Source organism: Galeopterus variegatus, unplaced genomic scaffold (assembly GCF_000696425.1).
Source record: "Galeopterus variegatus unplaced genomic scaffold, G_variegatus-3.0.2 Scaffold1338, whole genome shotgun sequence".
Classification (NCBI taxonomy): Eukaryota; Metazoa; Chordata; class Mammalia; order Dermoptera; family Cynocephalidae; genus Galeopterus; species Galeopterus variegatus.
Window position 1 is genome coordinate 176,927 of NW_007727449.1, and position 14,747 is coordinate 191,673.

General features: G+C 38.1%; 1 protein-coding gene across 2 annotated transcripts in view; it reads left to right on the forward strand.

Annotated features, from left to right (window-relative positions):
- Nucleotides 1–9,324: 9,324 nt before the first annotated feature.
- Nucleotides 9,325–14,747, forward strand: part of KIAA1958 (KIAA1958 ortholog) — a 79,486-nt gene continuing 74,063 nt past the window's right edge. For both annotated transcript variants that reach the window (XM_008576359.1, XM_008576358.1), the window contains exon 1: nt 9,325–10,495. In XM_008576359.1, the coding sequence (XP_008574581.1) occupies nt 9,325–10,495 (1,171 nt within the window). The remainder of the gene's footprint in view (nt 10,496–14,747) is intronic.

Genomic DNA, 14,747 nt, shown 5'->3' on the forward strand with positions numbered 1-14,747 from the left:
TAATTTATAGGGCTGTGTTAATTAATTTATAGTGCAGTGTTAGAACACAAAGGTCAAGCAAGGGTTTGGATCCCTGCACTGGCTAGTCATCCAACAAACAAAACCAAAAACAAACACTTTGGATCCAGAGTCTATACAGCTGATCCTTTAATAACACTGGTTTGGACACTGGTTTGAACTGCGTGGGTCACTTATATACGATTTTTTTTCCCAGTAAATATAAAGTACTATAAATGTATTTTCCTTATGATTTTCTTAATATTTTCTTTTCTCTAGCTTACTTTATTGTAAGAATACAGTATATACAGGCCGGCCCGGTGGCACACTGGAGAGTGCGCCGCTTGGGAGCGCAGCGGCGCTCCCGCCGAGGGTTCGGATCCCATGTGGAGACCGGTTCCCGCTCACTGGCTGAGTGCGGTGCGGGCGCAACACCGAGGGTTGCGATCCCGTTACCGGTCAGTAAAAAAAGACAAAAAGGAAAAAAAAAAATACAGTATATAATACATAATATACAAAATATGTGTTAATCAACTGTTTATGTTATTGGTAAAGCTTGCGGTCAGCAGTAGTTAAGTTTTTGGGGAGTCAAAAGTTACCTGCAGATTTTTGACTGTGTGGAAAGTTGGCACCCCTGACCCCCCCACGTTGTTCAAGGGTCCACCGTATATTAACTTATTACCACATTTTAAAATGTTAATTTAAGGTTTATACACTGTGCATAAAGAAAATATATCTTTGTCTGAATGTTTCATCTTTGTCTACAAGCTTCAGTACTGTAGCAGTAATATTAAACCAAAAACTTTGTAAAACTTCATAATTTTGAAAACCAATGGCCAAAGATGAGGTCTTGTAATTGAACCAGCCTTGCAAGTTTCTCTGTACAGAGATGTGAAGGACTTGTTGGAGTCGAGAGTGACCTGCAGGATTTGGGCTTTGGCAGTTGAGGAGGTAGTAATGCCATTTATTGAGATATTAATTTGGATATTAATTATCAGGGTGCGTACCTGATAACCAGATCCACAGAGGTAGAGGAGAGCATCATCTGTTAAGATGGTAATGAGGAGAAAGTAGATGGATAAACTAGTTTTCAAGGTCAAAAAGAGAGTGATGAGCCTCAGCAAAGGAAACTGAGGATAACAGAGTGGTGGAAGGCATCCTCGTGGAAGCCAGGCCAAGAGAGGGTTCCAAGTAAGGTGGAGACAGCTCTGAGAGCTGCTGAGAAGCCGAGAGAAGAGGACTGAAAAGTGTCAGTTGAATACCCTGTCATGGGGGTTGTTGGTGACCTTGACCAGAGCAATTCCAGTGGAGTATGGAGTGACACACATATTTTCACATCGTTCGCTGAAATCTTGGATCAGCCTGCCTTTAGTTCACTTACTAAGGTGGAGCTGTATTTTCAGAATCTAGGGTGTGTTCTTTGTTGTAAGACACTGCTACTCTCTCAAGTCTTGGAAAATTCCATCAGGAGCATGAGGCTATGTAAATTTAAAGACAATAAAGATGTTAACATCACTTTGAGGCAAAATTTTGAGGTTTTCTATTTACTATACTTCTTCGAGTGGGCTATAAAGCATGAATCATAATGTCAAAAAATCATGCCTGTTGATGGAAAAACCACCTTAAAATATGATCAAATAATATTGCTAGTCAACAAATGTGGAACAGTTTGAATGGAATGTCATTATAATTAATTTTAATCTTTTTATGAGAATATGTAATAAAAACCCACACTTAGTGTAAACTATAGAAATTAAAAGCATGAATAATTGCGAGAGTCATTAGGAATTTTGAAGTGTTTATGAGTATTTTAGATGCGTTGATATTTTCAAACCATTTTTAATATCGGTATCAAATTATTGACTAAGACTAAGGTGTTTGTTTTACATGACAGTAGAAATCTATCAGGCTCTTTTACCTGCCTGTAATCCTGCACCGACTGGGCCAATTGCGTGCTCAGGGCTGGGTCTGGAGCCCACAGACCCCTCAAGCTGTTGCAAGGAACCCTAAGCATTTTTAATTGTTGAGCTTTTCCCTTTTCCATTTGAGAAACTATTTTAGAAACTCTATGCTCCACTGCAGACTCGGGCCCCTGCCATTTACCCTTGTGCTTCTTGGGCCCGCACTCTTTGAGATAACAGCAGTCTCACACCCCTCCCCCAGGGGCCAGAGGCAAATTAGGCTCCTAAAGTGACCAAGGGACTGTGTCGCATAATCAGCCAATCCAAATTAGCAGGACAGCATCCCTCATTTACATAAGAGGACCTGAATGAGAACCTGGGAGGGAGAAGGGTGGGAGTTTAGGCTATATAAGAGGATCTTTTTCTTTCTTCTGGGAGACATTGGTATAGGAGTTTTTGCTCTCTAGTTCTCTCCTTGCTTGCAAGCAAAAAGAGGCGCCATAACAATGAACAAAGAGCTGCAACACTAAAATAAAGAGCTATAAAACTACAGCACCGACACCGGTCTTGGATTCCTCTGTACCTTCGCCCCACAACAAAGCCTGTTGTCTAGACTGGGTTACCAACCCTTCACACGCCAGGCTGAGTCACCAGACCCCTCACATTGCCAGGCTAGGTCACCAGACCCTTTACACGCAGGTCTATGAGCTAGGTAACCAGCAAGCAGGTCCTTGGAAGCTGTACATTAGAAAGCTCGGCTTCATGGAGTGGCTGCCACCCTAGGCAGTAAAATGCCAGCCAAATCACGGTGCTGGGCGGGTGCACCAACTCCACCCACACACAACCCATTCATAGCAAATGCTCAGCAGGATTCTGAACATCTGAGGGGCCATGACCATTTCCCTATATTTTCCCAACAAAATCTTATTAAAATTATTTAAAAAATTAATTCTTTTCTTGGCAAAGGCATAACTAGTTTGCATGACATAGATGTATATTTCAGGTTAGGACTTGGATCCATTTCTCAGAGAGATGGTGAGTAGCATTTGTTAGGAAGGGGTAGGTGAAGTATGGTGGCATGGTCAAGGTAAGAAGTATCTCAAATCATTGCATCTATGAGGGTACTTCAAAAAGTTTGTGGAAAAATTGAATTAAAAGAATTGAATTAAAGAATCTTCCATTAACTTTTGGATGACCTCTTGTATCACCCTTACCCTTTCTTTGGGGTGCTAGAATGTTGTGGGTTAGTAGCTAAGGATGAGTACCTTGTGGTGGTATCATGGGAGAATTCCAGAACCTTTCTTAGGGCCTTTGCTTGTGCTTTGTTCTTCTTCCTGCAAGCCTTTTCTCTTCTTCTTTCCCCTCCCTCCGCATCTATGAATTCCTTCTAATTCTTCAACTCTTAAGTTAAATACCACTTTCTCAAAGAAGCTTTCTCTGATCCCAGAATAGATCAGGTCTGTCTGGTTTTGTGCAGTCTTAGCACTTCTGTTGTCTTTGCAAACTTCTTGCAACAAAATTATTTCTTGTGTAATTAGTTGTTTGTTCCCTCCTGCCCTGCCACCATGAGCTCCATATAGGCACAGATAATAACTGTCTTGTTAATGGCAGTATTCCCGGTGCCTAGTGGCCCACTGTCATTCAGTATTTGTTGAATGAAGGGATGCCACTGAAAAGCCCATATTATCTTTCTTAAAAGAAACTGGGATTGAAGTTTTAGATAGTTGCAGAACAGATCATACAGCTCATCTATGGGCCTATTTGTATGGCTCCCAGAAATATCTGGGTAACTGAATCTTGTTTTTTAATGCTGCTTTAAATTTAGGAGTGACTTTGAGTGTATGTTAGTCTGAGGAGTCTGATAATGTTAAATGAGGACCTCATTCTTGCCTGAGTATACCATGCTGTATTGTATGTTATTTGTAGATCACCAAAATGGGGGGAAAGCCCCTAATTTCAGGCAAACAATTATCAAGTGATTATTTTTAGCATATTTTACGGGTATAAATTCATTTCATTCTCACAATAACACTATGAGGTATTATTCTTATCATCATTTTACAGATTAGGAAACTAAGGCACAGAGAGGTAAAGTAACTTGCCCAAAGTTACATAGCTAGCAACTAGCAGAACTAGGATTTTAAACCAGGCCATCTGGCAGTGGAGTCTATGCTCTTAACCCCTGCACTGTCCCAGCTCACATGAGGTGGTCCCTCACACACATCCGAATAGTCTACAGGCAGAATTTCTAAAGTTGTGTGTGTATAAGGTTGGGCTCAGAGGAGGGCAGTTGAGCTTCTAGAAAGTCTGATGGGACCCTCACCTTTTAAAACTTATGTACAGTTTCCATCAGTGAGGCCTCTTATAGGAGACTCAGAAGCTTTTATCTATATCAGTTAGTGGAGAATGTTGCAGATTCTTTGCTTTGTACCTGAATGACATGATTTCCTTCTGTATCTATTCTTGTTTTACAAGGTTTCCAGATAATCTCAAGATATCTGAACATGCTGTTGGCATCTGTCAAAATTGATTGAATGTCTTTTCAATGGGTTTAAACTCACACGTTCAATTCCCTTTCATCTTAACGTTCTGTGTATGTGGTCAGAGAGATATAGGAAATATAAACATTAGAAATTATACTTTTGAGATACAGGAGAGTTAGCCATCAATTGGCAAGGTAACACCCCTACCCCCAACCCCTGACTAGGTTTGAGTGAAGGATCAACCACCCTGTGATTAAGTGCCAATGAGGATAAGCTTGCTGGGGAAGTAAAGAAGCATAATCCCTACATAAAATCATACTCCGCAAGCTCAGAGCTCCCAGAGGAGCCAACTAGGAATTCCCTGTTATTTGGCTGCAACTAGCTTTGTCAGGTTTTGGAAAAGTGACAGTTCTTTTTTACCCTTTTTTTTTTTTTTTTTTTTTTTTATAAGGCAGTTTTTCTCAGACTTTTGGAAGAAAACTTATTTTCATGGACCTTCTTTATGCCTAGTGCTTGCTCAATAATTTTCACTATAATGTTACTTAAATACGTATAAATATAAAACTTAATGTCTATAGTTTTGATATATCTGTAAACCAAAACAAAATTATAAATTCAACTTAGGTGAAACTATGAAACTAACATAAATTAAAATTAACAACATCGATATGATAGGGAATGAAGAAAACTTATTTTCATGGACCTTCTTTATGCCTAGTGCTTGCTCAATAATTTTCACTATAATGTTACTTAAATACGTATAAATATAAAACTTAATGTCTATAGTTTTGATATATCTGTAAACCAAAACAAAATTATAAATTCAACTTAGGTGAAACTATGAAACTAACATAAATTAAAATTAACAACATCGATATGATAGGGAATCAGATTTGAGACAATATCTTTTTACAGTTATAACGTCAGAGGCAGTGCAGTGTAATTAAGAGTATGGGCTCTGGAGTAAGCTTTAAGTTCAAATTTTGGCTCTGCCACTTTGTGCAAGTGACTTAATTTACTCGTTTATAAATGGGGATAATAATTTAACTAATTTAGTCAAATTAGGATTATTGGTATAATTAGGATTATTGGATATTATGCCTTAGAACTGCTTGGCAAATAATAATCGTCCAATGAGTATTAGCTGTACTAATAATTAGTGTTATTTTGTTGTTGTACTGAAACTTAATAATCAATGTTGGGTTTAATGGTAGAAAGTCTGATTCTGTATTTAATGTGTTTCTGATTTTGACGTTAGTAATATAAATACGAATGCATAGAATGTCTACTTGCCTAAGTTAACATACATTGTGGTGTTAATAACTTCATAACTTTGTTTGCTAATTTAGGATAATCACATCTCATACTTAACCTAAACTCTGTCAGCCAGGACTTGTTGAATTTCAGTTTTTAATGACATATCACTTGATAACTCTATTAAGCTGAATATCTAATATAATCATTGCCCATATCAGATATGGGAAAATAACACCAGGAGCTATTTTTTAATTCTTGAAAGTGTACAAAAAAAATCATCATTTTTCAGCATAGAACTAATCATTAGCATATTGGAGGAAATCGATAGATTCTAGAAACCATTACTCTCAGCATTTCAAAAATACCTTGATTGTCTTATCGCTGATTCCATTTTGTATTAAGCTTAAAATGTATTGAAGTATATTGATAACTATTTCTTGTTAGCTTGGATTCAGTCCATTTAATTGCCCTATATATCAGCTAATTATGTTCTCATGACTACCAGTTAACATTGGTTGCCAGACTGAAATATATTAATAGTAGTACTGGAAAAAAATGTTTTCATTTTATGGTATTCAAAAAAAGTTTTAGAGCCTCTTCATGAAATTGCCAGTGAATTTCAAAATATAATAAAAGCAAGTTAATGATTATTACCTGTTGATTCTTAAAGGTCAATGAATACTATAGAATTAAGTGGATAAGCTTTAATAAAATTTATAATTTTATCTACTTTGTGTTTTATTTATTTTCATTATGGTGTGTTTTTCTGGCTGTCAGGCCTTCAGCAAAGGTGCTATTTTACTATTGTATAGTAGCTTTTACCTGGACAATAGGTTCTTTTGAGTTCTGCATGCCTTACAATTTTGTCCTTTGATTCTGCCACATTTTTACATACTTGAACTATTGCAACATCTTCATTCAAATATTGTGCCACAATGTATATGTTTTTCTATGAACATATATTATTTGTTTTAATTCCTTTCTTTTCTCATTACCCTGTGACACTTGAAGTGGTATATTACTCCACCATCATCACATTATGCCATTTTGATGATGTCAAATCACGATGCCTTTTGTTTAAAAATTATTAATGCAAAAAAGAAGTCTGCTATTTATATCTGTTAGAAAGGATACAGCATGAACAGGTTTCCAACAAATTGGAAGTTGAGTTCTGTCACTTTAGGTGATTATGGGCCCTAATGTGAGTATAGATACAAAGGAAAAGAATGCTGAAATTACACGGCAATACTTGGATGTAAGGTGATTATTTAGGTGATGTTTATAGAATTATATTTTTTATTATGAAAATAAAAATAGGTAAAAACATTTTTACATAGAATTAAAGACCTCCTAGGAATTTTTTGTTGAGTCTATTCTGAGTAACAGTTGTACTGGAGTATGGTGCAAAGAAAATGAATGATTCTTTTTAGTCCCCCCCCCTCCCTGCCAAAAAACAAAAAAGAAAATGAAGGATTCTGCTCTAAGGTGTCAAAAACCAGAGATGGATATTATTTTGTGTGTATCCCAGTAGTGGGTTCATGTGTGTGTAACCCAAAGCTCCAATGACAGTGGCTTAAACAAGATCAGGAGTTTATCATTCCCTTATGAATCACAAGGAGTCCTGAAGTAGGCAGTTCAGAGCTGATGCTTTGGCTCCAAAATGTCACCAGGGACCTGAGCTCCTTCTGGCTCTTCTCTTCCATCCTGAAGTTCTTGCTTCATCCTTCCAAGAAGCCTCTGGAGCTCCAGCCATCATGACTTTTTCTAGGCAGGAAGAAAGGGAAGGACAAAGGGCAGAGGCAAAAACCAGACAAACCTGTGTTTCACAGGGCTTTCCCAGAAGCCCAGCCGTTGGTGTCCATATTCACATCCTTGGCCAGAACTGTGTCAGAGGGCCATCCCTATTTCAAGGGAAGCTGGGAAACATGTTTTAGCTGAGCACATTGCTCCCCCAACAAATTGGAACTCTCTTAAGGAATAAGAGAGAATGGACACTGGGTAGGCAAATAACTGTCTCTGCCACACCAGTCAAATAACTATGTTAAGAAGCTCAAAGGCCTGGATGGTTAGCTCAGTTGGTTAGAGCACGGTGTTATAACACTAAGGTCACAAGTTCAGATTCCCGTAACAGCCAGCCACCAAAAAAGCTAAAAGAAGACACACACACACGCACGCACGCATGCACGCACGCACACACACACACACACGTGGCACACACACCCCACCCTCGCCTTCTCTTTTTTCACACACGCACACACACCCTACCCCACCCCACCCCACCCCACCCCTGCCTTCTCTTTTATTTGCATTTCTACTTCAACCAAAGTTGTATGAAAGGAATATAAATGAAATAGTCCCCTAAATTGCTAGAGAGTGAAGGAAACTAAGATCGGGCAGTCCTGTCATTTTAGGCTCAGGGATAATTAGTGACTTGTCCGAGGCCATGACAGCAGTTCTAGGCCTGGAATCTGAAGTTCCTGACTCCCACAGTCATTTTCTCTTTATTTACTGTGCTGCTTCAGGAACTCTGTTTGCTCATGTATTACTTTCTCACATATGAAAGATAGCTGTGTTTCGGTTATACCATTGGAGAGAAAACTCTCACATCCCTTGAATGATTACAGTAAAAGCAATCAGAGGAAATTTCATGTTTCTTATTTGAGGGTCTTATATGTTTGCTTTGTTAGTGTTGATGGTGCTGGTGGTATTTACATATTTGATTCGTTCATTCATTTTTCCTACCCATCATGTTGTTCTCACTTTTACCCAGCCAAGGACTCATAACAAGTGGTTCTTTTTGTCTCCTGCCTAAAAAGGAATGATTTACTTCTGTTTGGTAGTTGGTTATCCTTGGATTTACAGGAACCTCAGATGGTGGAATATACTGGACACAACTTTCACCTCTAATTGTGGGATGAAGGGCAATATTTCAGGAGTTCCAGGTGGCCAGGAGGTGGGAATCCTGTTCCTAAGGGTGTTTAGAGCACTGACACTGGCCTACGATCCTTGCTTCTAGTCTACAGCCTGCTCCTCCTATGGATCTCCTCCCAATGTGTTCTCCCTTCTCCATTAAAGACTTTCTTCTCCGCTTCCCAAATCTAACCCCTCATTTTCTCCTTGGACTCCCAGTTGTATTGTTTTCTGGTGCCCAGCAGAGGATTGACTTCCTTTCTCTGACATCCATCCTAGAATGAATCCAAATCTCCTTTGTTGGCTCTGGCTAGTAATGAAGTTTCTGATGATAAAGTGTAACATTGGAAGTACATCCTCTTGGTTAATACAACTAATAAACACATTTTATTATTAAGGTGCTGACTGAACCCCTCTCTGTGACTTTGGAAGTAAAATGTACCATGAAAAACCTATTTTTTATTGCTTGTTTCATTTTTTCCTTTCCTATTTATTTTTCTTATGCAGGCATTATTATAACAATAAAGGAAACTAACAAATTTTTTCCAAACAACCATAAATCATCAGGTGTGTTTACTTTTTTCTATATTCCCGTCTAGTCCCTCTTCATATGCAATGATACTAACTAGATACAATTTTGAAATGCATTTCTTTTTTATGCCAAATGATCATAGTTGGAAGAAATTAAAGTAATTAAGATATGGGAATGTCTTGGGTAATAATGTCTTCTTATTTTGATTATTTTCCTTTAGGAAAGACACTGCTGATCCTGTAACATGGAGGATTGTCTTCATACCTCATCTGAAAATCTGTCCAAATTGGTCAGCTGGGCCCACAGCCATGGGACCATTTGCAGCCTCATTCCAAACCTGAAACACTTGCTTTCTGAAGGTTCCCATGGGAACCTGACAGCAATGTGGGGCTGTAGTGCTGGCCATGCTTATCACTGGCCGCTAACAGCTACTTGCAGAGCTGGGTCCCAAGAGAGGGTCTGTTTCCAGGATAACAGAAGTTTTAACTCTGATAGTCCCAGTATAATTGGGGTGCCTTCTGAGACACAGACTAGCCCTGTCGAGAGGTACCCTGGAAGACCAGTGAAGGCAAAGCTAGACTGTAACCGGACCAGAGACTCCTGTGACTTCTCTTACTGCAGTGAGCCTTCTGAACTGGACGAAGCTGTTGAGGAGTATGAAGATGACAACACCCTGTTTGACATGGTTTGTGAGTCTTCTGTTACAGATGAGGATAGTGACTTTGAACCCCAAACCCAAAGACCTCAAAGTATTGCTCGGAAAAGGCCTGGAGTGGTCCCATCTTCTTTGCATTCAAGCTCCCAGGCGCAGATGGTTGACGAATGCAGCAATGATGTCATCATCAAGAAAATCAAACAAGAGATTCCTGAAGATTATTACATTGTGGCAAATGCAGAGCTGACTGGAGGGGTAGATGGACCAGCTCTGTCATTGACACAGATGGCAAAACCCAAGCCTCAGACTCATGCTGGTCCCTCCTGTGTAGGGTCTGCTAAGCTGATTCCCCATGTAACATCCGCCATCAGCACAGAGCTAGACACACATGGTATGTCTGCATCCCCCTCTGTGATCTCCAGACCAGTTGTCCAGAAGACTGCTAGGGTATCTCTGGCCTCACCAAACAGAGGACCTCCTGGTGCCCATGGCACCAGCCAGCAGGTGGCCATGCAGATGCCTGTGAGCACATCCCATCCTAACAAACAGATCAGTATCCCTTTGTCTGCCCTGCAGCTGCCTGGACAGGATGAGCAAGTTGCTTCTGAAGAATTCCTGCCACATCTGCCCAGCCAGGTCTCCTCCTGTGAGGTGTCTCTTTCTCCCTCAGTTAACACAGAGCCAGAAGTGAGCTCCAGTCAGCAGCAGCCCCCAGTTGCTCCAACTATCACCACTGAGGCCACAGCACAGTGCATACCAGGTATGGCATGTGAGGTGACAGTTAGTCCCTCATCCACACACATCAGAGAACTCTGCGCCGTCATCACTTCTAAAACCATTGGCTCAGTTTGCTAGAATTCAGTCCTTAATGATGCTCAGAAAGATAGAAATAATAAAATATATTACGTCCAGGTGATACGATAAAACAAATCCATCTGAATTAAGGCCTTTCATCCAGTTGATGTACCTTAGGGCTGAGAGGACAGCTGTAGGATTGTGCTGTTGGTTTTCTGTGGCTAGATTTTAGGTTGATATCTGGCCTGAAGCTGACTTTTTATATAGTATAGTTATTTTTGAAAGGCTTTTTAATGTTTTCCTATCAATATCCAGGTATTTAGTTGCCATTTGAAGCCAAAATGATGTTGGGTAAGGAATCTAATGACAATAGACTTAATGTTTTTCCACTATTGTTTACTTGTCTGAGCCAGCTTGGTGTTGCTATTTATTTTAGTTGGTGTGGTAGTTTAGAACAAGTTTTTTAAAAAGCAACAAACATTTCTAAAAGAAGTACTTGATATTTTCTCTCAAAATGTAAAAGAATCAGGTATCTTGCATTTCTGGAACATGTTAGTCTAACTGGAATGGATTGAGAGCAGAGTGAAATAATTATATGAGGCCCCTACACTTGTAATTCTAACATCCTAATGTTCTTTAATTCCAACATTGAATACTTATATCATCCTGGCTATTGTACTATAAAGAGGGTTTGGGTCTCACGCTTTTGGGTTCATGATTTAAATCTAATGGGCCAGAAGTAGAAGCATGGACAAGGATGAACAGATGTGCAGAGGATATAAAAGCAGAAATCTGTGGCACATTTTGGTTTCTTTCAGTCCTTCTCGAAAAAGTCATGTATATTGGGAAAAGCTTCCCACAGGCACCTGTGCCTTTACCCTAACTTCCTAGAAGTAAGTTGCTTTACAAACATGCTTTTCCAATTTTAGTATTAACCTTAAGATCCCCAAAGGAAACCTTCTATTTATGATTTTTCCAACACAGTCATGGCATTATGAATAAAGGTATACACTGAAAATATTTATATCTTGATTGGAAATTATGGTTTTCAGTTTATTCACATTTCTTTTTTAAAATAGTTTTATTGAGATATAATTCACATACATAAACTTCATTCTTTTAAACCATTTTAAGCCATTTAAAAATGGTTTTTGGTATATTTACAAACTTGTGCAACCGTCACCATTATATAATTTCAGAACATTTTCATCACCGCAGAAAAAAACTCCATATCCATTAGCAGTCACTATTTCCCTCCCCCCACTCCCTGGCAACCACTAATCTACTTTCACTCTCTGTGGATTTGCCTCTTCTGTACGTTTCATATAAATGGAATCATATATGGCATCTTGTAACTGCCTTCTTGCACTTAGAGTAATGTTTTCAAGGTTAATCCATGTTGTAGCATTTCTTTCCTTTTTATTGCCAAATATTGTATTGTATTAATATACCATATTTTACTTTTCCTCTCATCAGCTGATGGACATTCGGGTTGTCTCCATCTTTTGGCTGTTATGAATAATCATGCTATGAACATTTATGTACAAGCTTTTGTGTGGGCATGTATTTTTATCTCGCTTGGGCAGCTACCTGGGAGTGGAATTGCTGGGTCCTATGGTAACTTTGTGTTTAACTTTTTGAGGAGCTGCCAAACTGTTTTCCTAAGTAGCTCTGCCATTTTACAATTTCACCAGTAATGTGTAAAGGTTCCTATTTCGGTACATTGTTACCAACACTTGTTATTTTCCATGTTTAAAACAATTATAGCTGTCCTATTGGGTATGTGAAGTAATATCTTGTGGTTTCGATTTGCATTACTCTAATGACTAACGATATTAAACTTTTTTTCATGTGCTTATTGGCCATTTGTATATCTTCTTTTGAGAAATGTCTATTCACATCCTTTGCCTGTTTATTAATTAGGTTGTCTTTTTATTGGTGAGTTGTAAGAGTGTTTTGTGTATTATGGATATGAGTTCCTTATCAGATATGTGATTTTGCAAATAGTTTCTCCCATTCCTTGAGTTGTCTTTTTCTTTCTTCCTTTTAAAAAATTTTTCCTTCAATCATTGAATATCAGTTTTACTTCAGTCATTGAATATTGACATGGTCTTTGGTTAGGAAATCTGACTCTTGATATATGTAGGACACAAGTAGTACCTTTTCACTTAAATAGTTGGGAATCTGGTTTATTTATCTGTTTTTCCTCCCCGTCTTTTTTTTTTTGGTAAATAGACTTAGCCTGACAGTTTTCTACATTCTCACTTAATTTTATATTTGAAGGTATAATTCAGATATGTATTTTGCAAAGTGGCCCAGTATACCTAGACAGTTTAGTAAGACTATTTTGTGTGTTGCACACCCTTCCACTAACTTACCCCTGCAAAGAAAGATGCAAAATATCATTGCATTTGTCTATGGATAGTAAATGAGATACTGAGACTCTTTACTAAACCACATGTGAATATCTTGTAAAAGAAATTCATCCTATTTGAAAAAAGAGAGAATTTTAATCCATTTATTATTGTGTGTATTAACATTCTTTTAGGTTTTTTTCTTCCCTTATTGAGATTGCACTTCTTATGATAGCTATAAAAACCAGGCATGGCCCAGAATAGCACATTATATATACAATTGTAAACTGTGATTTGGCTTTACTCTCACAAGGAGGGTAGGATGACTTGGAGTTGAACCTTTAAGAAAAATAGTGTGCAGAAATGGTAATGGGGGGGGGCCGGCCCGGTGGCGCACTGGATAGTGCGCCGCTTGGGAAGCGCGGCGGCGCTCCCGCCCGAGGGTTCGGATCCCACATACAGACCGGTTCCCGCTCACTGGCTGAGCGAGGCGCGGGAGCGACACCGAGGGTTGCAATCCCGTTGCCGGTCCCCGGTCCGGTCCGGGGGCAACACTGAGGGTTGCAATCCGTTGCCGGACACGGAAAAAAAAAAAAAAAGAAAAACAAAGAAAAAAAAAAAAAAAAAAAAAAAAAAGAAATGGTAATGGTAATTTCCTAGGGAATGGTCCTCATGTTTTGATCCATTGTTCTCTGGAAGGATATCATATTGCTAAGATATCTTTAGCTTTAGAGAAACACTATTTGGATCGGAATGAGACATGGGACAAACAAAAATCTAATTGACATTTTTCTTTTGTAAGAGGTATATAAAATTAATGTGTAATTTTCCTTTGTTCCCTAGAGCTTAAACTAAGTTCTGTGTTCTAAAGTTTTCTTTATTTGTGTTTGCATATTTATTTTTAGTCGATAATCTTCATTCTAGACATAGATATTTAAAAAATTAGAATCTAGCATTTCTAGTCACTTAAAAATGACTATACAGATGGAACTTACACAGTTAATGTGGAAAGCATGCCTGGAACTCAGCAAAGAAGAAAGGTGCTGAAAGAACTAGCTGAAAGCTAAATCAGGCTCTTTTAAAATGGATCCTATGTAAGCTTGAGTCTTTTTACCAGATCATTGCAGAACTACTACTACATATCTTTAAATAATATTTTTTAAGTAAATAAGTTGACAAATGACTATTGAGTCAGCCAGAAACAAAGAGAAATTGTTCCATTTTGTTTAGTTTTACTGATGCCATTTTAATTCTGTTCCCCTAGTGGAAAATCATTCTTATTTCTGTTCAGAACTGAACTCATAACCTTATAAAATGTTAATCAAGGTGCGTATAAAAGCATTAATTTTTATGTCAATCCTGCCATACTGCTCAATCCAAATCTTAGCAATGAGTAAAGAGAACATATATTATTAGAAAAATTATTTACTATCTTCCAGTAGCTTGGATTCCATTAATTTTTGAGGTTTTTATGTAAATTTGGGACATTTATCATAATTAGATTTAAATCTCTGTTGCATTGTAAGTTGGGTTTTTATGTGTATATGTATATTTCTTAAATATACTCACATACATATATCTGCTTTTATGATTATGTATAAAGACCTTTTACCAATCAGCTCATTTCCCAGAATTTTTATGGTAGCAAGCATTGAATTTTTACTTAGTAGATTTGTAATATATATAGTTTTTCTTTTCCAAGTATACAACTTTATCTTTTTCTAATATATTCATGTCTTCCTTGTATATTAGAAATAATAACTCATTGTCTATCATGTATATTGGTGTACTGAGTGCTTATCATACTATATCGCCTCAGCATTTATTTTTAAATACAGGTGTAACTTTTAAATACCAGGGCTT